The sequence below is a fragment of the Chrysoperla carnea genome, chromosome 2, assembly GCF_905475395.1.
Source record: "Chrysoperla carnea chromosome 2, inChrCarn1.1, whole genome shotgun sequence".
NCBI lineage: Eukaryota > Metazoa > Arthropoda > Insecta > Neuroptera > Chrysopidae > Chrysoperla > Chrysoperla carnea.
The window spans coordinates 64,390,546-64,417,480 of NC_058338.1; the positions used below are offsets into that span (position 1 = coordinate 64,390,546).

Genomic DNA, 26,935 nt, shown 5'->3' on the forward strand with positions numbered 1-26,935 from the left:
GTCTATTACCGATAGTACTACCTTAAAGATTGCAAAAGTTCGTGTTATTTAATCACTTTCCTGTTAAACAATCCAATAAAAATAAAGTAAACTCAATGTTTTTTACACCCTATAATTTATTTATAGATATTTTTTGACGTCTTATAAAAAAATATTTTACAGATTATGTAAGAGTATTTTGTTGAAAAATCATATATATTTTGTGACAGAATCATCAGAAATATTTATGGAAGCATAAGGTCATACAAGAATGGACACTTTCATTTTATATAGGTATTAATAAAAAGGAAATTTTAAAGATAAAGTTCAAATGACGAAGGTCAAATCAAATTATATTTGATTGAATACCTCGAAAAATATATATAACATCATATTTGTTATCTCTGGTATATTTTTATATCTTATACAATGTATAATACTGCGTGTAACAAAAATGAAGTATACAAGTTTGTAATCATTTAGACATTGTTAAGATAAGCTATGAAGAAATATTTTTTTTGATTGTGCTTACATTTAATAATTTCAATTTAAAGGACGTTTGCCATCGAGCCAAAACATCGTATGAAATCAATTTTTGGATAACATTAATAACTACGAAAATACAAGGGTTTAAATCAGGCATGGGCGAGTTATTTTAAGCCAAAGTCGATATTATTATAACTTTATTGAGTGCCATAATCTTTATTGTGTGTCTCTTTATGCAAGTCCGCAATGCTTATAGAGGAGGAAGCGAGACGGGTATACGACTCTTCTACCAATCTCAGTTTCTCTAATGAGATAGGTAGACAAAAAAAATTGTCTCTCTCCCTTACTCGTATTATTGATTGACACTGGTTAGGTTGTCGCTGTCTTGCTCGTTGTTTAGTTACAGAAGTGTTAGGGATTTCTCTGAGTCACGTTTGCCCATGCCTGATTTATATGTACAAAGAGAAAGAAAAGAAAATAACACTTGATGACGTCATAACCTGCAATTGCGAGATAGAACAACAGTTTAAATGTGCTCCTTATAAAAAAATTAACAACTTTTGTTTAAAATATTTTTTCGTAAACGTCACTGTTTATCTGTGAGGGCGCAAATTAAGACAAAATTTTGGTGTCCTTTTTCCCCAAAACTATAAAAGATAGAAAGTTGATAATTTTCAGGTTGCTTCAACTAGTGGCCTTGTGAAACTTTCTCAAAAACGAACAAAAATTATAGTAAAAACTTTCGAAAATTTTCGAAGTTTTCGAAAACCGTATAAATGATGGCTTTGCAAGCACTGATATTCAGCACTTTTTATATAGAATATTACAACAATTAACTAACAGTAAATTGTTTGTTTTCACTGGTTGGTGTTTTCAAAAGTGGACTTACGGATATTCTACCTTAAAACAATAATTGTAATTAAAAGTTTCTTCCCGAGTACAACTATTTTTCTATTTTGTGGCTTTCTTAATGTATTCCCTATTACACACTGTAAATAATCAAATATAATAAAAAGACATGTAGATATGTATCCCCAAAACCTCAGTGGTAGTATCTTCCAACACATTACACTTGCCTTAGACAATTTCCGATATATACATTATGTGTGTTGCAAGAAATCAATCGTTGTGTGGATGTGTCATGTCCCTTTTTTCACAATACATTTATTTTTATAGCTGTTTATATACATTTGAAAAGTTTTTTTTTTTTTTTGCCTTTTTTTATTATTATTATTAATCTAAAGGAATTTTTAACGTCAAATCGAAAATACTTGTTAAACACACAAAATATATTTAGAGATTATACTATTGGAAAAACAGTTTATTTAGTCGTATTTTCAACGAAAATGTAGACTTATCGACTTATTACGTATTGTATCATTGTTTTACACTTCAGCCGGCTAGTAGCCGAGCTTGTTAAGGCGTCTTAACTTACCTTGAATACTGGCTGGGGTGGCTTAGCTCAGCAATTTTGGGTACATTCGCTATAAAAACAACTTTTTTAAACGTTTTTATGACTTAAACCATCTCTAAATTGAATCAGACGACTAACAATTTTTAGGTTTAGAGTTAATTTCAAAGATACGTCTTCTGGGAGTGCCAACTTCTTGGCAACAATTCCCTCCGTTTTTGTGTCGAAATATCATGCTTTTCGCGGTTTTGAAGCCTTTGCAAACATCTACACTCTCTCTAAATTGCAATAGAGGGTTAAGGTTAAAAATGTGTCTGTGAATTAAGTTTATGTAAAACAAGTGAAAACAAACAATTGACTGAAAGTTAATTGTTGAAATACTATGCATAGACGTCAGTGTTGATTACTCTATCACATTACACATATACCTATACATGTCACACATACATAACTGATATTCCCATAGAATACGTACTATACAATTTACGCCTAATTTGCGCCCTCACGGGTAAACAGTGATGTTTACGAAAAAATGTTTCAAACAAAAGTTAGTTATTTTTTATTAGTTACTTTTTTTACATTTAAACTTTTGTTCTATCTCTAACGGTTTACAAGATGGGTCCTATGGACCCAAGACCCATTTGACCTATGTTGCTCATTTGGGAACTCAACCTAACTTTTTATGTCCTGAGTACGCTGTAAAAATTTCAGCTTGATATCTTTTTTCGTTTTTGAGTTATCGTGCTCACAGACGGACGGACAACCGGGAATGGACTAATTAGGTGATTTTATGAACACCTAAACCAAAATTTTGTGCGTAGCATCAATATTTTTAAGCGTTACTAACTTGGGACTAAACTTATTATACCTTGCATTTTACATATATGCATGGTATAAAATGTACCTTTTAATTATGTCAACTCTCCAGCCCTCCTTACCGCCCTTTTAGAAAGATATTTCATATTTTCACAAACATGAAAAGGCCAAAATTTAAGGAGGAGTAGTTATGACTTTAGTGATGGAGCTCTGTCGCTCATGAGTTTTTCTTATTTTATTTGAGACACGAAAATGTATAATCAAATTTCCATTTACAATTTCTTTATGTGGGTGTCGTCTGTATAAGTTCAATTTCGTTTATTAAATTGGTATTTCTATCTGAAAACTTTTATTACAATTTTGTTAAAAAAAAAAAAACTTTCTTTTTAACTTTAACAAAAAAATAATTTAACAAAGTTTAAATGAATTGATAATTTTTTAATACTTTTGTTTCATGTGAAAAAAAAGTTTAGTAATGTATTTTACTTTTCAATAAAATTGATAAATTAAAAACTCATTATACACTTTATAAATAAATAAAGGTGGTGTAAATCACTCACGCAACTCCGATATTCAATTTCTAAATTACATTTTTAATGCCTCATAAATTTAGAATACAAATGTTTCGGGTACGGAACCCTAAATTCGCACTTGAAACATAGCTAAGAACACTCCATTAAATTACCTTTTTCTTTATAGCATTATTAAAACTGAACCGATTTTGAAAATCATGGCCTCTTTTTTAGTTGTTTCGGGCACGAAAACCTACACTCACAGTTGAAACATAGCTAAGAACACTCTCCATTAACTTTCAAATGAAAAAAAATCAAAATCGGTTCATCTGTTTAGGAGCTACGATGTCACAGACAGACAGAACATATAGCGGTCAAACTTATAACACCCATTCTTTTGTTTCGGGGGTTAGAAATAATTGTAAGCAGAGAGATGTTGGATTGAATGAAAACTAGGAACTGGAAGGTAGGTTTTTGAAATCGAGCCTGTTGTAAAACCTTCTTATCTTTAACTTATCCTTCGATGACCCACCGAGATTTTGTTTCAAATTTTGCGTACCTGTCATGTTCCCTAATTTGTCTTTATAGTATTTTGATTCGTTGTTTATGAATTCCTGAACATTTCAACGCACTCTGATCCAGCGAAAACGTTGTTACACATAACATTTAATTTTAATTAACAATATTTCGTTTTGAAACATTTTTAATAATCCTAATGTACCTATAAGCTGTTGGTGTGTGACACATATTGGCCATGTTGGTTTTCAGATAGTTTCATCAAAGTGATGGAATATTACATAGTTGATCTATGATACAAAAAATAATTTATATATTTTTTACCGTACAAAGTATTTTTTTTAATTATTGGAATTTTGATTATTACAAACTAGCTGTGAACTACCCGCTTTGCTGGGCAACATCCCCACTTGCACCCCTCCCTCCACATTTCTTTGCGTGGGATAACAGTTTTGTAATGTACACGTCATGCTCTTTTATTTGATACCCCACTTAGGTATATTTGTAAATATTCGATAATTCCTTCCCACTTTCTCGCTACACCTTTCTACCCTCCGAACGTTAAAAGTGGATAAAAACAATAGATCTTTAAAGCTGGTTGTATATCGTGTCAATATTTGAGCTTAATCGATGCACAACTTTTTTAGTTTTTGAAGCATATCCCTTTCAACCCCTATTTCAACCCCTTACTCTACTATAATATGGATGTATTATACATAAAAACCTTCCCCTTGAATCACTCTATTAAAAAAACCGCACCTAAATCCGTTGCGTAGTTTCAAAGATTTAAGCGTACATAGGGACATAGGGACATAAAAAGCGACTTTGTTTTATAATATGTAGTGATACTATGTGATACCCATAAAAATAATCACAAAAAATTACATTTATAAAAAATGTACTATACTACATTTTATTTCATCATTGTTAAGGAATCAGCAGTAAACAGGCGAGTACTGCATTAAATAAAATCTGAAAAAGAAAAAATGTAAATTACTAGGATTGTTTCTCCTTTTCTGATTTTATTTAACGCAGTCGGTTTTTTTAGTTTTTTTTTAATTATTTATTGTATTTTTGACCTTCTTATTATACTATATTAAAACATTTTAAACCAATTTATTATTCCTAATTAAATTTGATCATATAACTTATATATATTTTTGCAATCCCCTTTTAATTTCCTTTAGTTTGATACCTTACTCGATAAGTTTTGTTAATTATTTACACCAAAAATCCGCCATTTTGTCTTTTTTTCTCTCATCTAAGGACACTTGGTTTTTAAGGCGAATATAACGATACCTTAACTGTCGAAATACATTCAGCCGTTTGGAAGATACGAGGTAATTAAGAAGTTTATAAACAAATATGCATACATACATATATACAAGTTATGCGCGACAGTCGGGTAAAAAGGGCGGGCTTTAGATGATAAAAATAATTTTAACCAACTCTAAACAAAAAAAATTGATCTAAAAATGTTTTTACTGTATTAATGTGTGTTGGGTCTTCTTATTTATCGAACAACACGACAGCTTTCACTATATCAACTTTTTATATTAAATAAAAATTATGCTAACAAATAAAATTTTAGTATAACAAATTTTGAAGTTTCCTAGTTATTACTTAAAATATACTTGTATTTGTACCAACAAGAAAACCATTTAAAAAACGGATATGATTGCTTTGCGTAACAGTTGTAAAAATCCACTTAACCTATTTTGAAATTTTTTTTTAAGTATTAAAGGACTATAAAAATAAAAGAGAATGAACAAAAATTTAATGTAAAATCCTATAAAAAAATGGAACAAAAACCGTAAAGTTTCAAGTCATCAATTTAATTTGTTGATCGTATACTCTTAGTGTATCCATAAAATAGTCGTAAAATAAACAAATAAACTAGATAATCCTTAGAATATACTTTTTTTTTTTTAAATGTACAAAGTGTTACGGAAAATGGCGTAAATGCATTCTTACTTTATTATAGTCAACAAGTTCAAATTGGTGAAATATAGAAATAATGGTCGTAAAGTACGTGTGAGCTCGTTCGATTCGGAGTGATGTCTAGAAAAATGTGCCAGAAGCGTTTTTCAGTACATAAAAAATTGAAAAAGTTATAAACAGTTTAAGATGAAAAAAAGGTATTTTGTTTTTCGCCAATAATTCATAAAATATTAATATTGAAGAACTTTTAACAAAAGATTCTTAAAGAGGAAACTTTCAACACAAAATTCCCACTCCCGAAAGTATCTCCATTATCAAAGAACATGTTATACAAAATACTTCAAAATTTAATTGAATACTCACCAGACTAAAGATTTTGCAAGGTTAAATTCGTTAAGTTTTTAAATTTTATGGAATCAATCTCTATACGATTTTAAACTTTGTTCAACGTAGGTCAAATTTAGTTAAATTTACGTCGCCAAAAAATCAGTTACTTAATTGATGATATTGTTCTTTAATTTGTGGAATCCCATTTTTATATATTTTTTCAACATCTGAATAAATAAAAAGTCGGTTAAGTTTAAAAAAATGTAAATTTCGTGACTTTTTCGATAAAATTCGCTTTTTTTATTAAATATAGAATACTTAAAATTAAATTACGATTAAACTATCTTAAAGAGAATAATTGATCTAAAAGATATGTACCCCGATCTGTAATCGCGTCTAAGGAAAGTATTTGCCACTTGCCGTATCGATATGTAATTACAAAACAATTCCAGGACACGTATATGTCTCTTGCTATATTTATGTAAGACACAGTACATAAAAAATAAAAACATAAAAGTTGTACTAAAAAAATATAAAAGTTTTGTGTTTTGGTATAAATTACTCATGTAACTTTCGTATGTGTTATACTATTATATGTAGATATATATATGTGATATTTTTATGAGCATTTATCGAAAACTTAACATTTACGATCGTAACATTAAAAAAATTATTTTTAATATAACGACCTCATTTTTATGATAGGAAAGAAAAACTATTACGTTTTCACTGCTATTCGCTCTATTATAAAATAATACCTCTTTCTCTGAAACCCCTTAGTTAAAAAATTATAACTTTACCTTTATAGATTTTTAACTGTAATTATTTTGCCATTTCCCCTTTTGAAAATCTTAAAAATCGCATATACACTCATTAGCAAGTAAATCTATTCTAAAAAGTATCTATGTATTGTAAATAAAGATACAAAATTTAATTTCTTCTCTCATCTTCGTCGAATAGGCAAACACTGCTTCATATTAACTTGGATAATCTGATGATTGGGGCTTTTTTTTAGACTGTTTTCGTTATATTTTTGGAGATATTTGCAAAAACCCGACGAAAAACGTGAAAAAATTCCGAATTTTCAATTGCCAATAACTTGAAAAGTATTGGGTGTTTTGAAAAACTTTATAGAACATTTTTTTTTAAATTAAGCCTTCTATCGATATCCGAGGTTATTTTGAAAAAAAATTTACCACCGAGAAGGGGTGGGAACCTCCCCCAGGGTAGGTGCGGAGTTCAGATCTTTTGAAGTTAAGGGTAAGATGAGCCTAGACCCTATTTTTCGCTTCAATGACTGCACTATTAATTGTTTTCAATTTCTAATATCGGTTCAGATTTAAAAAAATCCCCAAAGAACAAAAATATCAAGCATTCCTGGAAAATGTTAGTTATTTGGTGATTCTGTTTTTAATTTCCTTTTTTACGACTCTTAAAAGCAAGTTTCCTTCACTTATTTGCTAGCAAACAATATTTAAAAAAAAATATGAAGTCCTAGGCTAATTCCTTTGACAATAGTTTAAAAAAAAAATATTGCTACTGAGCTCTTATCATTGAACACAAGGTCGCTAAAAATTGATAAAAGTATTAAATACCTGAACAGTTTTGCAAAATGCTCCCAAAAGGGATAAATTTTGCCCCTGTATGGTGTTTCCACATTTTATATTTCAAATTGAGATTCAGCGATCTCTAAAATCCTATAAAATATTTCATTTATAAATAATTATATTTATGAACTCCTATGATTAAATTTTGATAAAACACGAGTACCATTGAATTTTCAACGGGATTTTTTCATTTAGTTACTAAAAATTTAAAAAAAAAAAAAAAAAAAAGTAATAACAAATATATATATTGAATAATAAAAGAAAATCAAAGAACATTTCACATCGAACAAGTTATTAAACGACAAAATGTGATTTGAACTCGTTTATTATAAAAACAGAAATCTTTACGACGGTGAGGATGTATTAAAACAGGCAAAAACGAAAAACTAAGCAGCAGCAACAACAACAAAAATTACTTTAACCATAAAAGAAATGGCATAAAAATCAGAATGAGAAACGTACAACCTACAAAAAAAAAATAGTGAACATGAGTCGTCATAAAGGCGGCGGAAATGTTAAAGAATTGGAGAATCAACCAGCCATGATAATAGATAGCATCTCACAGTCACATGTTATAAAAAAGTATAGATATAACATGATCTAATAGATTGTTTTATTTGATAAAATTGACTGATAGTCATACAGAATTCACTAAAGATTATTATTTATTTTATTCAATGAATTGAAATCAATGTTTGGGTGTTCTTTTATTCTTTTTTAATCGTGTTATTTTTATATATATCTTCATAAAAGACATTATTTGTATTTTTTAATTGTGATCTTAATCACGGAATTTTAAAAACTTTTCATGATATCTTCATAGAAAAATATTATATTTGAAATCGTCCAGTAAATACAGTTGTCATACTAAGTTCAAAAAGATTCATTCAAATATTTTAACATGCTCTTCTTCGGTGAATTATAGACGATTATGGTAGTAATCCCGAATAATCGGGAAGAAACAGATTAATTTTGACCTCTTAATTAAAACTCCTTTGCCCACAAATCTAATAGTATTCGAGGTTTCGATATATTACCACAGACGAAGAAAATTTTAAAGTGTAAAATTGATGGCTTAAAAGAAAAGACCACTGCGTTATAATAGCCTCCACGTTTCTTGCTCTCACTTATCCCCCTTCCATAACACTCGAAATAGGAGTAGGAATTGTTTTACTCGCGAAATAGTCTTGATTCATTGAGTGTATCAGAACAGGTGACCATGAATTGTATCTCGTTCATCATTTTTACAGAAATCTTTAATTTGTGATTCAAAATGATGCTCCTAGTGAAATGTTCATAGATTAAATATAAATAAAAAATTTTTTTTTAATATATCTTATATAATAAATTACAGGCTTGTGTGGTATTCTAACATATGATGAGCTATATTATTATTAAATTTAATTCAAATCAATTTATTAGTTTTTGCGTGACAGCGTAACAAAAAAGCAAACAAACATCCTTACTTTCACATTTATAATATAGGGATAGGAATAGGGATTGAAATTAATTTTTTCGTTCGGATATTGCAAGGATTAATATGAATGAAATTGGGTTTTAGTAATATCAGGATTTTAGGTTTTCAATAAGCTCTTGAACTAAAATTATTATTTATTGATTTATACATAATTAATTTTTATGCTTTGTAAACATTAATGATTGTGTATATAAACAAAGCATTGTAATTTTGTTGATATTATTAATAAACATTTGACTAAAAACTAATTAACACAATATTTTTATTAGTACAATTTACTTGCTTATAAATAAAATATAATAATAATAATAATAATTATTATTATTATTATTATTATAGATAATTCACTATTCATTATAAATGTTTTGACATAATGACAAATAAATTTATAATTTATTCTCTAACTCTAATAGTTTTAAAATAATGTTTTATTATATTAATTTATATAATTTACATTACTTGAAAGATATATCGTACAAAGCATTTCAAAAATATAGTCAATGTATATAATGTCAAATCAAACCAATCTCTACAAAAAGTATACAGAGTTAAGATGTATAACTTTTCTGCAATGAAAAAGAGGACACAAATAAATTAAATAATAAATATACCACATATAAATCTAAAAATGAATAAAGTTACTGGTACTCAAATCGTCCTCTCACAAAATTTCCTTTACAAAAAGGGTTAGTGAGTAGAGCCTTGTGATAGACGCGATTCTGGAAAAATAGTTTGAGCTCTATCTAAATCTTGACATCTTCTTCAAACTCTTTATAGAACACTCACTCTAACTCATGTTTGTAGCAAGGACGTAATTTCCGCCCGTTTTAATTCTTCGTTTTAAAAATATTAATTTTATCTGCCCACCATCTTCCAGCTCTGGCTAACGACGCTTTTGATTTGTAATGAATTAAATTTCACATATTTCCCAAGACTTGTACTCCTTCAAATTAATTATTATTGCGATTTTTATCAACTAATTTTAATTTTTTTGGTCTTATGTTAAATATTTGATACTTCCTCGATAATCTGTACAAAATAATCACCCAATTAACCTATATTGCTCATTTAGGAACTCAAATTCACTTTTTACTTCCTGAGCACGCTATAAAAATTCCAGCTTGATATCTCTTTTCGTTTTTGAGTTATCGTATCGACGGGACGCACAAACAGACTTATACCAAAATTTTATCCGTAGAATCAATATTTTTAAGCGTTAAACACTTGAAACTAAGTTTATTATAGCTTGATATATATTTCATATACCGATTATAAGCTATCTCGTTAGCCATATAAAATCATATAAAATATATGAAATAAGAAGAGTTTTCATGGACGTTCTTATGTATAAAACAAAAAGGGAATGTGTACTGTGTGTTATGGTTATGTGTTACTGTGTGTGATTGGTATTGTATGTGTACAACTTCAAGTGATGAGTCTGGCCGGCTGGGTTTCATGTATACATATATACAATCCGTCTTTGTTTTATACATCCGTAAGAACCGAGAGTCCGTAAGAACTCTTCTTACTTCATATAATATAAATGGCTAACGATATAGTTTACAAATAGTATACAGGGTATAAAAAATCCTGATGAAACTCCTTAACAAAAAGAAATAAATATAATAGGTTGGCTGATAAGTCCCCGGTCTGACACATAAATGGCGTCGCTAATATTAAATGCATATTATTTTTATATAGTACCAACCTTCAAATGATTCGTGTCAAAATTTGACGTCTGTAAGTCAATTAGTTTGTGAGATAGAGCGTCTTTTGTGAAGCAACTTTTGTTATTGTGAAAAAAATGGAAAAAAAGGAATTTCGTGTTTTGATAAAATACTGTTTTCTGAAGGGAAAAAATACAGTGGAAGCAAAAACTTGGCTTGATAATGAGTTTCCGGACTCTGTATTTTTTCCCTTCAGAAAACAGTATTTTATCAAAACACGAAATTCCATTTTTTCCATTTTTTTCACAATAACAAAAGTTGCTTCACAAAAGACGCTCTATCTCACAAACTAATTGACTTACAGACGTCAAATTTTGACACGAATCATTTGAAGGATGGTACTATATAAAAATAATATGCATTTAATACTAGCGACGCCATTTATGTGTCAGACCGGGGACTTATCAGCCAACCTGTTAATAGACTGTTTATTTATTTACACGTCTATAATATACATAGATCGACATTATTCGTTTGGTATTTCTATTATAAAATTTAAAGATCAAACAACAAATTTTCCAATTAAATAATGTAAATGAAACATAATTTACACATTATTTTATATCATTCCTCCTCAAACAAAACACACATCCACATAAACACAAAAAAAACACACAAATCTATTTGAACATGTGCCAACTACAATTCAGGCGACAAATGTGTTTTACATCCATACATTAAAATTCTTTGGCATAATGCCCTGCTTGCCTATGTTGATGACTAACTCTTTATTATATCTACTTCTTACAGTTAACTGTAGCGGTTACATCTTACACCACCATCATTTTCTCTGTTGTATATAAAATATGTGTTCCTCGCTTACTTCTTACTACTTACTACTTCTTCTGTTTGCACAATTTAGCACTTCTGTCACGATTATTTTATTATTTTATGTTTCATGTTTTACACAAAAATAATTGAGTTTTGACACTGCGAAAATTGTAGTATTTATAGGCTAGCCGTGTATACTGTTGTAACTGACATCTTACTTCCATGACTCCAATCACATTCGTCCATCAAAATTTATTCATTTTAATTTTACCATAATCGTTTTACCATAATCGCTAATATCATAAAATTTATAAAAATTCCTGAAACTATAAGTTTCGAAATTTTGTAAAACCGCAAACAAACTTACTTCAAACTCTTTATTTGCACAAGTTAGTGTCAATTTGATGACAATCTTGATGTCCATAATCTTGACTTGACAATTTAATGTATATAATTTGCAAATAATAGTAATGTATCTTATAGGAAACCCGAAAACTATTGTGAATTGCGTGCGAATTTTGGTTACCCTTGTAAGTAACATTCAATTAGATCTACCTATCCAAAGCTAGGCAAATCTTAGGTTAATATGTTCTTAACATGAGTAAAGTTTGTTCGAGCAAGAGCACATGCGCACTCATATATACACTCTTTCTTGTTCGGTGCCACTTTGGTTTGAACGAACTCTATTAGATAATCATTGAAGTTCCTAGATTTAGGGAAATTGGTCTTTTTGCAATTATACCAAGCCTACTTTTGTATCATAAACTTGCTTATATGTCATTTTATTAGGTAAATATTTATTGTTTATTGGTCAATCTTCACTCTCAAAATGGGGATAAATAAAAATTACGTGTCGCGCATTCCGACATTATTACATTCGTAGCAATTACCTTAATTAGAGCGCAATCGACGGTTTCGTGCGTCAATTTAGCATCATTCAATCACTTGGTAATATGCCAAAGAGTGGCAGGTTAGAATCTGCTAACGCAAAATATCACTATTGTGAAATCTTGTTGATTTCAGTGATATCGTTAAATGAATATATTTTATAATTTTGCAAGTGACATTTACAAAATTTTAAAAAACCCCGACAAATTTTTCGGGTCCGGAACCCTAAACTTGCACTTGAAAGTTATCTACACTCTTCATTAAATTACCTTTTTCCTTATTATCGCCTATTTTTTAGTTGTTCTGGGTATGGAACCCTAAACTCGCACTTGAAACATAGCTAAGAATACTCTAAACTAAATTATCTTTCAAACGAAACAAAAAAAAATCAAAATCTGTTCATCCGTTTAGACGCTACGATACTGCAGACAGACAGGCAGACACACACATACACACATAGCGATCAAATTTATAATACCCCTTTTTTTGGCTCGGAAGTTAAAAACTAGCCCTTATCGTTGTTTAGTTAAAGACCTAAACTAAGATTGATTTAAAGAAAATTTTCTTTAGTTTTCCCTAAACATCAATCAATCAATTTGGTTATTATTAAATTATATTTAATTTTAAATACCTTATTCAAAATAAACATAAAATATTTACTATTATTAGGAAATTGGCATATAATGAACAGTGTATAAAATGAAAAAAAGACAAAAATAATCTTTTTAATATGGCACCAGTTCAAAAATTATGAGTGAATAACAACTAGCAAATAATATTTATAATTTGAACAGCAAAACACACACGAGTTATTGTAATAGTTATACTAACAAATTAATATAAATGTGATGCCAAAACACACTAACGAACAAAACATTATATTTTAAATATGTTCAAATAAATGTCTAATAAAATTTATGATAAGGATCAAGCAACAAATTTGTTGGCACTCATAGTTTTCGAGTTGTGATACACAGTGGAAAAAGGAATGTAATTGTTCTAACGATTGGTTTTGCTTTTATTAGGATGGTAAAATTTGATAAAAACTGATTTCTTCAAATTTTCTTGCCAATATTTTGTAAATCAGATTATTACTGTGTTTCCTTCAATTTTTGGAAGTGATATATATTTTATAACCTATGCTGACTATTTTATTGCTGTACTATTTAGAAATTTTTCTACGCCATTTTCTTCAAGAGAAAAGTTGTAATAGGTTCGAATAGGAGATCGGACATTTTGTTTATCACTTCAGATAGTTAGAATTCTCACTTCACAAATAGAGAAGTGAATTTGGTTTTTAAAAATCTTTACTAGTATGCAAGATATTAATGTGTAAAATTTCTAATTAAAAAAAGGGGAAGATACCTATTAGTGACGTCATACGTGTGTATCGCCACAGAGATTACATATAAAACTTTGTTTTGCTAAAAGGAGATGGGCAACCTTGATGGGCAATCTTTGATTGTATAACTTCTTTGTTTTTTAATCAATTTTAATTTCACATTCAAATTATGTCATGGTATCAAATTAGTTTTACATTTTTACGGGTAATATGACCAATTCAACATCAGAATTATCCCCTACAAAGTTTAAATGGTTGCGTTTTGGGAAATAGTGATCAGTGAGCGGTTACTAATAAGTTCCCTGAACATTCGCCGATTTTTATTTGACTTAAAGTTAAAAGTGGATGACTGAAAACTGAAACAAATCGATCCCAACTTTAACTGTCAATAGTTCCAACAAAAAATTTTTTGATTTACTACCAATTCTAGAAACGTTTGATATTTTTCTAGATTTTATTCAGGGATTTTTTGTTATCTGTTTTTACGCTAAAAAATATCGATGAGCACTCATTCAACATTTTTCTAATCACTCTCAAACCGACTCTTTGACAAAACATTTTTATTAGATTGTAGTAGTACATGAAACAAAATTTTAATCGATTTTACTACTTGGTTCGCTTAGAATAACTTCTACCAGTTATTCTTTTTTAACCGTTAGATAAAATCTCTCTTAGCCAGGAAATACGAGTATAATAAAATCATATCAGTTATTCTTACTTCTCAGTTCAGTTCATGAAATAAAAAATATTGGATAAAAACTTGTAAGTAATAAGCGTCATATACAAATTATATTGTTTATAATAGGTACATATGCATTGTGGATGTAATTTAGTGTATATTAGTGTAGTACTTATGTTCTCTGATAATTTAACAAGTTGTAATTAGTACCACAAATGTGTTCATAACCCGCCTTCAAATTAACCGCCCTCAAAACAACAACTGTACATTACATTTATAAATACCATATATGCTAACTATTAAATATATTTTGTATAAAACTACTTCCAAACATGCTTTCAATTATATATAGTGTCCAAATAAGTTTATATATATTTAACAAATAGTTTATTAACATTTGACTTTGTTTTTGTTTTAGGGCTCGGACGCAGGCTCCGTCTTGTTTGCATCAACTCCAACGCCGCAACGTAAGCACGAGTTTCCTGGTACTGGTGGTTTACCTTCAGGTATACCTGGAGGTGACGAAAGTGCAAGTCCTGTGCCTGCACCAACATCTCCATGCCTTGCACCACCTGCTCCAAGTCCAGCACCTGCTGCTCTTCCTCCACATAGTGCCCTGCCACAACCACCGTATTCCTCGAATTCACCGATGACCACAAGTCATGTTATCGCGGCTGCAACCACCGATCATCAAACACAAAAATCATCTCCACAGTCACCACCCACTGCAGCAACGGGTGGTATTATTACATCAGCTACTATAAATAGTCATCATACAACGTCTATTCCACCACAAGCAGCACTTCCAACAAATCCACCACCTATTCCACAACCACAACAACAGCAACCAATTCCACACCCACAAACTCCCACACATTTACAACAATCGCTTCCACCACCTCCACCAACATCTCATAATCAAATTCCACATGCACCGTCACATTCACATTTACAACCGCAACATCCGGTATCCGCTGTTGTACCATCACCAGTAGTGCATTCACAGCATCCGTCACATCCCTCACCGCACCCTTCACACCCTTCCCCACATTCCTCGCATCCTTCACCGCATCCCTCACACCCGTCGCCGCATCCATCACATCCGTCGCCGCATCCCTCACATCCGTCTCCGCATCCCTCACATTCGTCACCGCATCCCTCACACCCCTCACCACCATCTTTATCATCATCGGCCACTAGTTTATCATCATCAATTACAACATCCACAATTGGTGTTTCGAATAATATTATCAATCATCACCCACAAAGCATGCCACCAAGTAATCAAATGATACCTCCCAGTCATATTGGACCTGGACATGCAACTACATTACTAAATCATCAAATGCCTCCAAGTCTATCAGTGTCCTCCAACAATCAACAGCAAGCACTTCCACCACCTCCAATTCAACACGCACATAACAACACACATACGCCTTCACATCACAACACAAATAGTAGTAATAATTGTATTAGTAGTAGTAGTAGTCATCATAGTATAGTGAATCATGCGCTCTCGTCTGCATCAAATCATCCACCAAATAGTCTTTCAAATCATCCACCAATGTTGCCAGTGTCACGAGCAGCTGCGGCAGCGGCTGCCGCTGCAGCTGCAACACCGCCACCTCCAATGTCTGCTGCAACACCTCCGGCATCATTGCCAGCAGCATTACCCCAATCAGCGTCAGCACCATCATTGGTTCCACCATCAAGCCAACCTCCACCCCAACAACCGCCACAGCATCATCATCATCCTCACCATGAGATACCATCTCAAAGAGAGCAGCAAAAATTAACACAACACAATAGTACCAATGTGCCAACATCCTCAGCTCCCAATATACAAGCACCTCCCCCTCCACAAATGTTAGCTGCACCATTACCTCCACCCCCTGCGACATACCTTCCAAATGGTACTGTAAGTAATGGTATTGGAGCGTATCATCATCCACCACAACAAGCGCCAAGTACCTTTCCGGCGTATCCCCCATTATATGCACCATATGCAGCTAGTTTGCGTAATTCAATAGCTGTGACTTCGCCGTCATCATCAATGATGCAGCATAGTGGTGGGAGACCACCAGTTGTACCAACATTGCCTTCACCAACGATTACGTCACAAACACAAAATTTAAGTACAACGTCATCAGTAAACAGTTTACATTTACCACCAGCGGCAATATCCTCTAGTCACAATCGAGAATTAAGTGCAGCTTCTTTACAAAGTAATAGAGGGACACATTCACCGCGAGGACATAGTCCAAATCGAGAAAGGGACAGTTACAGGTATGTATTTTTTCATAATTTTGAATATTACTGTATGCATTAGTTTTAAAAAAAAATAGTAAATATTTTTGCAACCAGAGGAAAACATTAACCCGTAAGAAGTACTACTAGCCATTATATATTAAAATGAGGGTCTGCATTTTCTCAAAATTGAAGTACATGCAGTAATTTAAAGTAATACAAAAGGAACCACTCACACACAAACCTGAAACTTGGGTGATTAATCAAACGAATTCGGATGAGAAAGTTCTGTTTTTATCCTGTGAATTCACACAGAAATTAAAAATAAAATTTACGAACATTTTTATTTTCAACATAAATTAATGTAAATTTACAATCATTTGTTTACAGCAGCAACGTCAGCAGTTTAAGTCGGGGTAGCGTAACACCAGTCAGTATACCATATTCCTCTACAAGCGTATCTGTAACCAGCAGTAGTTTATCTTCCTCCACACTTGCATTCTCGAAAGCAGCCGTATGGAGTTCCAGTTCAGCGGGTGGCGTTATGCCACCAAGTGGTGGTGTACCACCGTCAGTAGGATCACAATTGTCTCCAGCACCACCTAGACCGACACCACCACCAGTATCAGCTGCTGCTGCTGCTCCCACAGTACCACCAACAATGCATCATTCATTCCCAGCACCAATGTTTGCGCCACCATTGGCACCACCCCCTGTATCAACTGCTAGTCCATTAAGTTTACAAACAAATCCAAATCCATTTTCAGCAGACTCATTATTTCAATCAAGTAAGTACTTACTTTTATTTATATTTAATAAACTATAAAATACTCTATTTCGGAGCCTAAAACTGAAGGGATGGTAACCCTAAGTATGATCTGTTCTTTCAAGAGTCTTGCAGTCTCAATGTTGCAATTACAAACGAAGATTTTACTCATCACTAGAGAATACCTATGGTATTTTGTTGTTCATTTAAATTAGAATAACAATTAATGGTTATAAAATTAGGCACCACAGGAAGGGGTAAGAGGCACCTTATATAATTAAATACTTGAATACTACTCACGCTATGTATATTAAAAATAATCGATATACATTATAACATAAATATGTAAAAGTAGCACAATAATAAAGATGAGTTGCTTCACGTTGATTGGCCATATCGATTGTCATTTTTTACTACTCAAATAAAAACACAACAAGTTTAATACAATACAAATGAATGCATTTATCAATTACAGATCAAGCGGATATGTTACGTCGTGAATTAGATAACCGATTCTTAGCGTCACAAGATCGTACATTGTCATCAGCAACGGTTGGAGGTGTTGTTCCAGGTGTTCCAGGTGCTCCATCATATTTACGTACTGAAATGCACCAGCATCAACATCATCATACGCATGTTCATCAACATGCAGCACCAATTTTACCACCACCACCTGCACCACCAGCGGTGGTGCCACCACCGTCACTGTTTCCACCACCATTGGTAAATATCTTCTTTTTTTTTCATCATAAATTTCTCCAAATAAATGTATTAACAGACATTTAACGCACAAGTTACATGGCTTGAAAAAATGTTTCTACTTGCTTTCAATCAGTAATAAATGTTAAAACAATGCAGGATAAGGATGTATATATTTATGTTCGTCGTCGTGGCATTTCTCTGTAAGTCAAGAAAGTACATGCGATTATATCAAGTTTTGTCAACAATTACCAAAATATCTTTTTTCATAATGAAAAAAAAAATGAAAGCATGGATTTGCTAATGTACGTTCGCAAACTTTTTTAAGACTGGTTTGTTTTGCAACAGTCAGATAATAATAATAATAATCACATATGGTGGTATTTTCAACTTTTTTTTTTTTGTCCGTTTAGTGGAAAACCGGCCTAAGGATGAATTTTTTCCTGCTTTATAGTTACTTGGGAGACTTTAAAAAACACATATAAGTCTAGTAGTCCGTGCTGACATTTTGACCAGTAATTTTACACCTTTCAACTCTCAAATTCACAACCCCCCCTCCCCTCCCACCTGTATTTAGTTCGCGCTTTTGGACAAAAATTGTTTTTTCCCACTTGCTGAAAAAAATCACTGAGTATAACCGCATCAATTTTCTCGCTTAACGCGTAATTGCTGCGACCACGAATAGAAATAGAATGAAAATTACGTGCTGCCAGGAAACAGTACTGAAAATTTACGCCGCCATGTAATGAACTATGACTATTCAAGTCATAAAACAAATCTAACTGCTTTTTTTCGAAAAATCACGCAAACTTATTATTTTGCCAAATATTTTTCATTAATAGCCTTTATCCATTTTCAGTTCAAAGACATACCTAAAATGGGTAGTGTAGATTCCCCATTCTATCGACAAAATATGGGACTATCAAGTTATCCAGGTTATTCACCGGGTCTACTACATCCAGGATTAGGTGGACCAACTCCATTTGTACCACCAAATCATTTACCTGCGTTTCAACCAAAGGTTTGTATATACATTGTTTTTCCCGTCGTTTTCTAAGATTTTTAATGCTTTCACAATATCATCATCCACATCCATCCTCCATGCATGTAATCAAATTTTTCAATTCAAAATTTTTTTTTCTGCCACAAGTTATGTGTGTGCAAATGCTATGCTCCAAAACAAAATTTTTTAATTTTAATTTTTTTTTTTATTAAACAAAAAACAATAATTGGCAAAATCCTGCTTTTAAATGCCTAACGCTTTTTTATTTCTATTTTCACAGCAACCATTGGGCGAATCAACTAAACCTAAAATTATGGTACGTGTGTCATAAATTACAAAATTATTGGTTCAAAATTATTCATTGGCGAAATTATCGTTTCGTTTCCACACTTTTTTTTGTGCATGAGTTCAAAAAAAAATTATTTTATAATTCGATATTTTCACATATTCAGAAATTAGTATTCATGTTACACCACTTATCACTCAAACCAGAGCATCAACCATACATCAAATAACTTAACTTAACGTAACTTAATTATTACATCACTTAGCAAGGAACGAGGAAACGCATCATTTTTATATGTTCAGTTTCAAGGCTGAAGACGTAAACGGAGAGCTACAATTATATTACTTAAAATTTTCAATTCATTTCCGTTTAATAATAATAATTTTTATGAGTATTTATCTTACCGCATAGAAATCGACTGATTTGGAATTGTATGACCTAACATTTTAAAATAAGAGAATTTCGCACACAGAAGCTTCCATACAAGCTACAAATCTCACAATATTGCACCATGGAAAAAATAAGCGAAATTTATTAAATAATATACAGTTTTCGATATCATTAATATTTATTTCGTCGCCTTCAAAATGCGCTCACCGCTTTTCAATCTTTCGAAACACTATAGCCGTTTTCTGGTATAGCACCCTTTTTGGTAAATTATGAATACATCCTTGAAACTTCGTGGGTGGATTCCTTTTGGCGAGCCTACCAAATTTTCTTTCTACGACATGGTTGGAAAGTGTTGCGTTTTCAAATGAGCATGGTATAACGTTATATTCGCTATCAGTCTGAAAAAACGCAGCAGCAAATTTGCCAGACACTATGACCACTTGATAACTGATAACAATACTACACCGATGGCATGCTCATACCATCTCCAACATGCCGTACTTAAGTATTTTTGTTTTTCACTACATACATAGTTCACTTTTGTTATACTATATTACATTTCAAAGGCAGAAAGTTTGAGAGTCCCACATTTATGCTTTGGTACCAAAACATAATTACGGACTTTCTGCCTCCCAACAGGAGCAGAAAGTACGTACTTTCGGCCATGTATAAAGAAAAATTGTTTAATAGTTATTATTCAAGTATTAAGTGGTCACAGTATCCAATAAATTCCTTGCTGTGTTTTTTCAGACCGATAGCTTAAATATGACGTTATTATGCTCATTTGAAAACGCAGCACTTTCGAAAAAAGTCTAGAGAGAAAGTTTGCTAGACTCGTCAAAATGACAAACAAAACAGGTGCTGTCTCGCGGACTACTAATTTTGGAGTATCAAATTTAGTTTTGAGATTTAAAAAAAAAAAATTAGAAGGAACCAAATTTGTACGAAAACGGTGGTTAATTGATTGTGAATGTCACGTTTTATGCCCCAAATTTTGATTCAATTGTTGCTCTATGTTATTGCCCAAATTTATTAGTTTTTGTTCCATAACTCTGATCGTTTTTGACGAATATTCTCTATTGACAATCTGTCGTTCTGGAACGAAAGGTTGGATTAAATCAAAAGGCGGATAAAACAATGAGCACCATGTATTTTTTTATACTTTCTTCTGCTCATATTAAAGCCCGAATTTTTTACAAAATTATTCAACAGTTCTTTATTAAATAATTTTTTTCCGTTTAAACGTTTGACGCATTACTAAAATGTTGATTTAACCAGCTGTTGCTAATAAAATGCTTGATAGAGATTGCGCGGTTTTAGGAGTAACTAAGGACAAAGATTTCAACTTACACCCAGTATATGATGTTACGCAATTGTCAATGTATGCAAATGTAACTCAAAAATGATGACAGTTGAAAAATAGATGTTTTAAACTAATCGAGCAAATCAGGGTCATATAGATTTAATTAAATCAGTCGAATTTATGTATCTTATGGAAGAATATTAAAAGTTTAGTTTTTACCCCCCACTATTAAATATAAAAAACTATCGAACAATTAAAATAATTTCAAATGTCTAATGATAAGAAAAATTTTTTATTGTTAAAGAGAAGTTATCTTTTTAATTAACACAAAAAAATTATTTGATTGTTTAGAAAACCGGTAAATGGAATGCGATGCATGTTAGAGTGGCATGGGAAATATATCACCATCAACAAAAACAACAAGCGGATTTAAAACCGGGGAGTGTTGGAGCAAAATCAGAATTGTTGCGACCACCTTCACATGTGTTCCCTGGTGGACTTGTACACCCCTCTAGACCACCACATGAATTACCACCATTTCATAGGGGTCCACCATTTGACACTACACCACATCCGGGAAGTTTATTTGCTGCACCTCCTACACATTTAGGTTTGTCCTTTGTTTTATTTTTAACTTTCTACAGAGTATTTCAACAATAGCTTTCATTTTAATTTATTTGAAAAAAAAAAAGAATTTTTTTTAGCAATGTTATTTCTATTTCAATCAAATGAAAAATCTAAATTATTTATAGTCAACTTTTAGAGAAATTACGATCAGGAATTATGAACACTTTAATTTGTTAATAATGAGATGATTTCATCACTGGTGTGGCAATTAATAGCAAATTGTTGAAAAAAGGTTACTCGCTTCTAAAGCAGATATACATCATTTACATTTATGGTACCGTCAAATTAGTTTCAATGGTGAAAGATCGAGTCATTCAAATTTATCCATTACATCACAACTCGCGAATTGTGAAATTATGCTTCAACTGAAAGAAGTATTTTTTTTGTGAACCGTCTTGAAAATATTAACTATTTTTGTTGCGAGTAAGTTTTGTAACGAGTAAATATCAAAGAATGGCATCTGCAAATTTGTTGTGTGAAAAAAATGTTGCAATTAAAAATGAAAGCTCTTGTTGAAAAATCAGTGATTTAAAAAAATTAATTTGAACTTATTGGATTTGTACATATTTTTCAGCAGGTGGGGTGTCACCATTTAGTCGTTACGGGTCTGCATTTCCAAATCCAGCAGCGTTTGGAATGTCACCATATCCAGCTCCTGGTCGTGAACTACCACCATTAGGTTTACACGATCCGTGGAGATCGGTTTCAGCTTTACAACGAACTGTTACTGGATATCCAGGACCAACAGGTCCATGGGGATTGAAACCCGATCCAGTTGCACTTGAACGCCGAGAACAAGAAGAACGAGAAAGAGAACGAATTCGTAGGGAGAGAGAACGAGAACGAGAGCGAGAACGCAAACAACAGTTAGAACAACAAGAAAGGGAACGTGAACGTGAAAGAGAGAGGCGTGAAAAAGAGCGTAGAGAGATGGAACGAAGAGAATTAGAACGATTACATCAGCAACGTTTAGCTGAAAGTAAAGCAGCAGCTGCAGCGGCTGCGGCTGCTGCCGCCCGTGAACGATCACCATTACGTAATGGTAATACAGACGATATACGAGTGAAAGAAGAACCTAGACCTAAAGACGATGATGTAGTGATGTTAAGTAGAAGTGATCCACGATATCACCCTTACTTAAGACACCCAAATAATATGGTACCACCGCCACCAAGAGGTATGATGCCTCCAGGTCTTGGTGGTCCACCACAATTACCTCCTCATTTCCCTCCGCCACCAACGAATGCGTGGCCACCACCTAGTGCGGATCCATTCCGTGATGCATATCGTTTTGATCCATTACGTTATAATCCATTAATGGAAGCAATGCGTGCTGAAGAAGAACGTGTTAAAATGTATGGTGCGTACGCAAATCCACATTTAAGACAAAGTACTAAAGAAGCACAAGCCATGATGCATATGAGAGCGGCTGCAGGTCCACCTGGTGGCCCACAACCACCACCCCCACCACATTTGGCCCCATCACAAGCAAAAGATGACTCATCTCAGTCACGATGATAGTGATTGTAAATATAAAACAGATTTAAATAATTCATATGGACCATAAGTATTTATATGTGCTTAATTTATTTTAATTTAAATAATGATAAAGAAGATGATAAGAAAATTGAGTAAAAGGATTATTTTGTTTATTTAAACAATAAATATCTAGTGACATATAATACAAATGATTATATTTTTATGTTCAAATAAAATGCGTTTGAATATAGAAAACGACATTTTCATAAAATTTGTATTTATATTGTCGCTGAATACAACAAAAGATTGATTCACATGTAACGAACTCTCATACAAAGCGTATATGTCACTGCCTTTTACAAACCTGAGGAATACTTATTTTATTTGTATGTACTGAAATACTAAAAAAAAAAGTGTGAAGTTAAATTTCGTAATCTATGGAAGACTTAGAAAACAACAGATTTTGACATATCGTGTTAAAGTTTGGTTTATTAAATAGATATGATTTTCTCCACCAAAAAAGGACTATTAAATAAGGTCGAACAAATATATCTGTAAAACAAAAAATAATCTGAAATCTGTAAATAAAATTTGATTTATTTATTGTAGAAATGAGACAAAAGTAATTTTAACTTATCAAAAATGAGAACTTAATGTACATATTTGAAATTAAATTTTAATTCCACTCAATTACTGCATCAGTTATTCTTATCATCAGTGTGAATTAGCTACTTATAATTTCTCTCCAGAGAGATATACAATTAACGTAACTTTGTTTTTATCTACGGCTTCATCGGTGTGCTATTAAAGAATATTGATAGCCAATCAGTATCAGTGTAGACCAGATGATTTTATTTGACCAATCAGCGTTGATCAACTAATCTTGTATAACGCAATAGTGTTATTAGCAAATTTCGAAGTTAAAAAATTGCATGTTTTTTTGTGTTATAATTTCTCAATCTGGCTTTGTAATAGGGCCACTATCTAAATTTATAATACTTTCCTACATTTATTCATGAAATACCATAAATTTAGATAATGTGCCTTTTCGATACTACGATTTAGTCCTTCCATAAGACACCAACTGCCTTTCACATGAAATCATAGATAAAAACAAAGTTAATACTTCACAAATAAATAAAAAGGAGACACAAATTTAAACTCTTTGTGAATCAATTATAAAAGTATTTTAAATTATAAATTATAAAAGTCTTTCTTATCGCCAAACAAATGTTTAAAAAAAAAAAAATTGGTCTAGAAGTTGGAGAGGATTAAAAAATTTGAACAAAAGAACTTTTAATAGAGAACAATTCGCTTAATGTATTTCCAAACTATTATTAGGTTGTCAAGAACTTAGCAAAATTCACAATATTAGTATAATGAATCGTCAGAAATCAGATGAATTTTTTTGAGAATTTATGACGATTTTTACTTTGAACTCTGTGAATATAGTCTCGCTTGGTCTGAAATTCGACGCATACTTTCATAAATTCTTTAGAAATATTTTTACTTTAAAATTGTGGGATAATGACCATCAGGTTGTTAATTAAAAATGTTTGAAAGTCGTTTGAAATAATATACTAGCAATACAAATACTAGTTTATGTATATATGCGGGAGAATTCTGTCAGCTAATTTAATTTGGAAATACCTTAAGCTCTAATCTCTTGATCACGATGTCAAATTTCATATAATAGACCGACACTCCTCGATATTGTTTGCCGAAGTGCGGTCTGTATCTGTTGTTTTCTAAATATTAGTAAAGCTAGAGTAGTATGTATCATGTGAACTGATCTTAGAAGTATATACTTGACAAATATTATGTTGAGGTTCTTGCTAGTCAGAGGTAAGCGTGCTTTATCTATCTACCAATAAATTCCATTGGTTGATGGTATGTCTCAATAAATAAATAAACCTCACAGAATGTTAATGATACAGTTAGTTAGTTTAAACTAAACATTAAATTAAATCAATTTTAGTTTAATTTTCTTTCGAATTTTTTATGTATATAAAAATCTTATCGCAACAATTTATTTTAATTGTTTTGTAAATAAAACCTCTCATTATAAAGAAAAATAAGAGGATATGTGTAAAGTAATTACAAATAATTCTAAATTTTTTCTTTAATATATTCATTTTATTTTAAATTGTAGCATTAACATTCATAATATAGTAAATAAATTATCATCGAGTATTGTGAATTATGTAATTTATGCAAAAAAAATACCGATTTGTTAAAAATCGGTACCTATTCGTTGTAAATATTAAATTAATGATAATTATATATAAAGAAACAAAACACAAATATATCCTTATACAATGGCTGATTTGTTTTCGAATATTTTTAAAATAATTAATTACTAAAGGTGCTCTACGTAATACAAAAACGTCAATACAACTTGTAAGCGAATATTTAAATTAATTTCTTTTGTAGAATATTTAATTTTAGATGATTTTTTTTAAATAAAATTATTTAAAGATGTAACTTACATTGTAGGTTTTGTATTATTAATTTATAATAAATTTTTAGCATCTAACGATTGAGTCTCAATGAAAAAAAATGTTGTTTTAGGAATAATTAATTTATTAATACAATTTTATTTATAGAATTTTGTTTACATCATTTTTTATTCAGAGACTAATCAAATGGTATAATATTATTTTTAGAATTATTTATTTTAAATTTATAATTTACAATACAATACATTATTATTTCGAATATTTTTTAAACTAACGTCCGTTAAAGTCAATGTCTGCCATATTTAAATGCTGTGGGTTCTCTGGCTCGATAAATGTATAATTTCATTGTTAGAGATATCAATTATTTTGTTATTTTTGTCTCAGTGTAGTACATTATGTGCTAGTAGAAAAGGACGGTTGCATTATAATGTATTAAAACCCTTCTCTACTTTACAATCAGAATAAATAATAGTGCATAAAACACAAGGCTACAAAAAGATAATATTATTTAATATCTCAAGAAATACAGTATATATTGGTAAAAAAAAACCTTTACTGTAAGCAATGCTAAAACATTTTTTATAAATGCAAATAAATATAGCCAATTTTTTTTTGTTCAGTCACAAATACCTTTAAAAAAAGCATTGTCTGAAAACCGATTAGCTTTTACTAGATTATTAAGCCATTATCAGAGAAACGAATTAAAATAGAAATTTAAAAAAAAATTGTGTATGCCATGTATACAAAATATTTTATTTAAATTTAAATATTTTATTTAAGGTCGTATAGCAAGTATAGAGACGAGAAACGATTTAATCAAATCAGATATCACCAATCAATTATTTTTTTTACAACTTATGATACAATAAAATTTATGATAAAATATAATATTTTATTGACCAAATTTAATACGTATTAATAACAATTAAAAAAGTTGACCAAAATTGACATATTGAATGATCAGCTGTCATTTAAATTCATAAGCATAAGCTCAAAAATAATTTCCCATTTGTTTACAAAAGGTAACGTAATTTTAATTTATATATTATTTTGATTATGATTTAAATAAAACTTATAATATACATTATTATTTGCTGGCATTTAATTGTGATACCATTCATGACCGTATGTATATAATTTAATGACAATTCGTCCATTAAGATAAAAAATATTTTCCATTAAGAATAGAAGCAGAAA

At 31.0% G+C, this 26,935-nt stretch overlaps 1 protein-coding gene across 5 annotated transcripts in view; it reads left to right on the top strand.

Moving 5' to 3' along the window:
- Positions 1 to 23,800, top strand: part of LOC123291610 (fibrosin-1-like protein) — a 396,899-nt gene extending 373,099 nt beyond the window's left edge. For 2 of the 5 annotated variants that reach the window (XM_044871954.1, XM_044871958.1), the window contains 7 exons: positions 14,898 to 16,765; positions 17,117 to 17,514; positions 17,968 to 18,215; positions 19,051 to 19,212; positions 19,475 to 19,510; positions 21,525 to 21,783; positions 22,375 to 23,800. In XM_044871954.1, coding sequence (XP_044727889.1) covers positions 14,898 to 16,765; positions 17,117 to 17,514; positions 17,968 to 18,215; positions 19,051 to 19,212; positions 19,475 to 19,510; positions 21,525 to 21,783; positions 22,375 to 23,318 — 3,915 coding nt within the window. In that variant the 3' untranslated portion in view covers positions 23,319 to 23,800. The remainder of the gene's footprint in view (positions 1 to 14,897; positions 16,766 to 17,116; positions 17,515 to 17,967; positions 18,216 to 19,050; positions 19,213 to 19,474; positions 19,511 to 21,524; positions 21,784 to 22,374) is intronic. The other 3 variants (XM_044871955.1, XM_044871956.1, XM_044871957.1) reach the window with 3 other exon arrangements.
- The last annotated feature ends 3,135 nt before the right edge of the window (positions 23,801 to 26,935 follow it).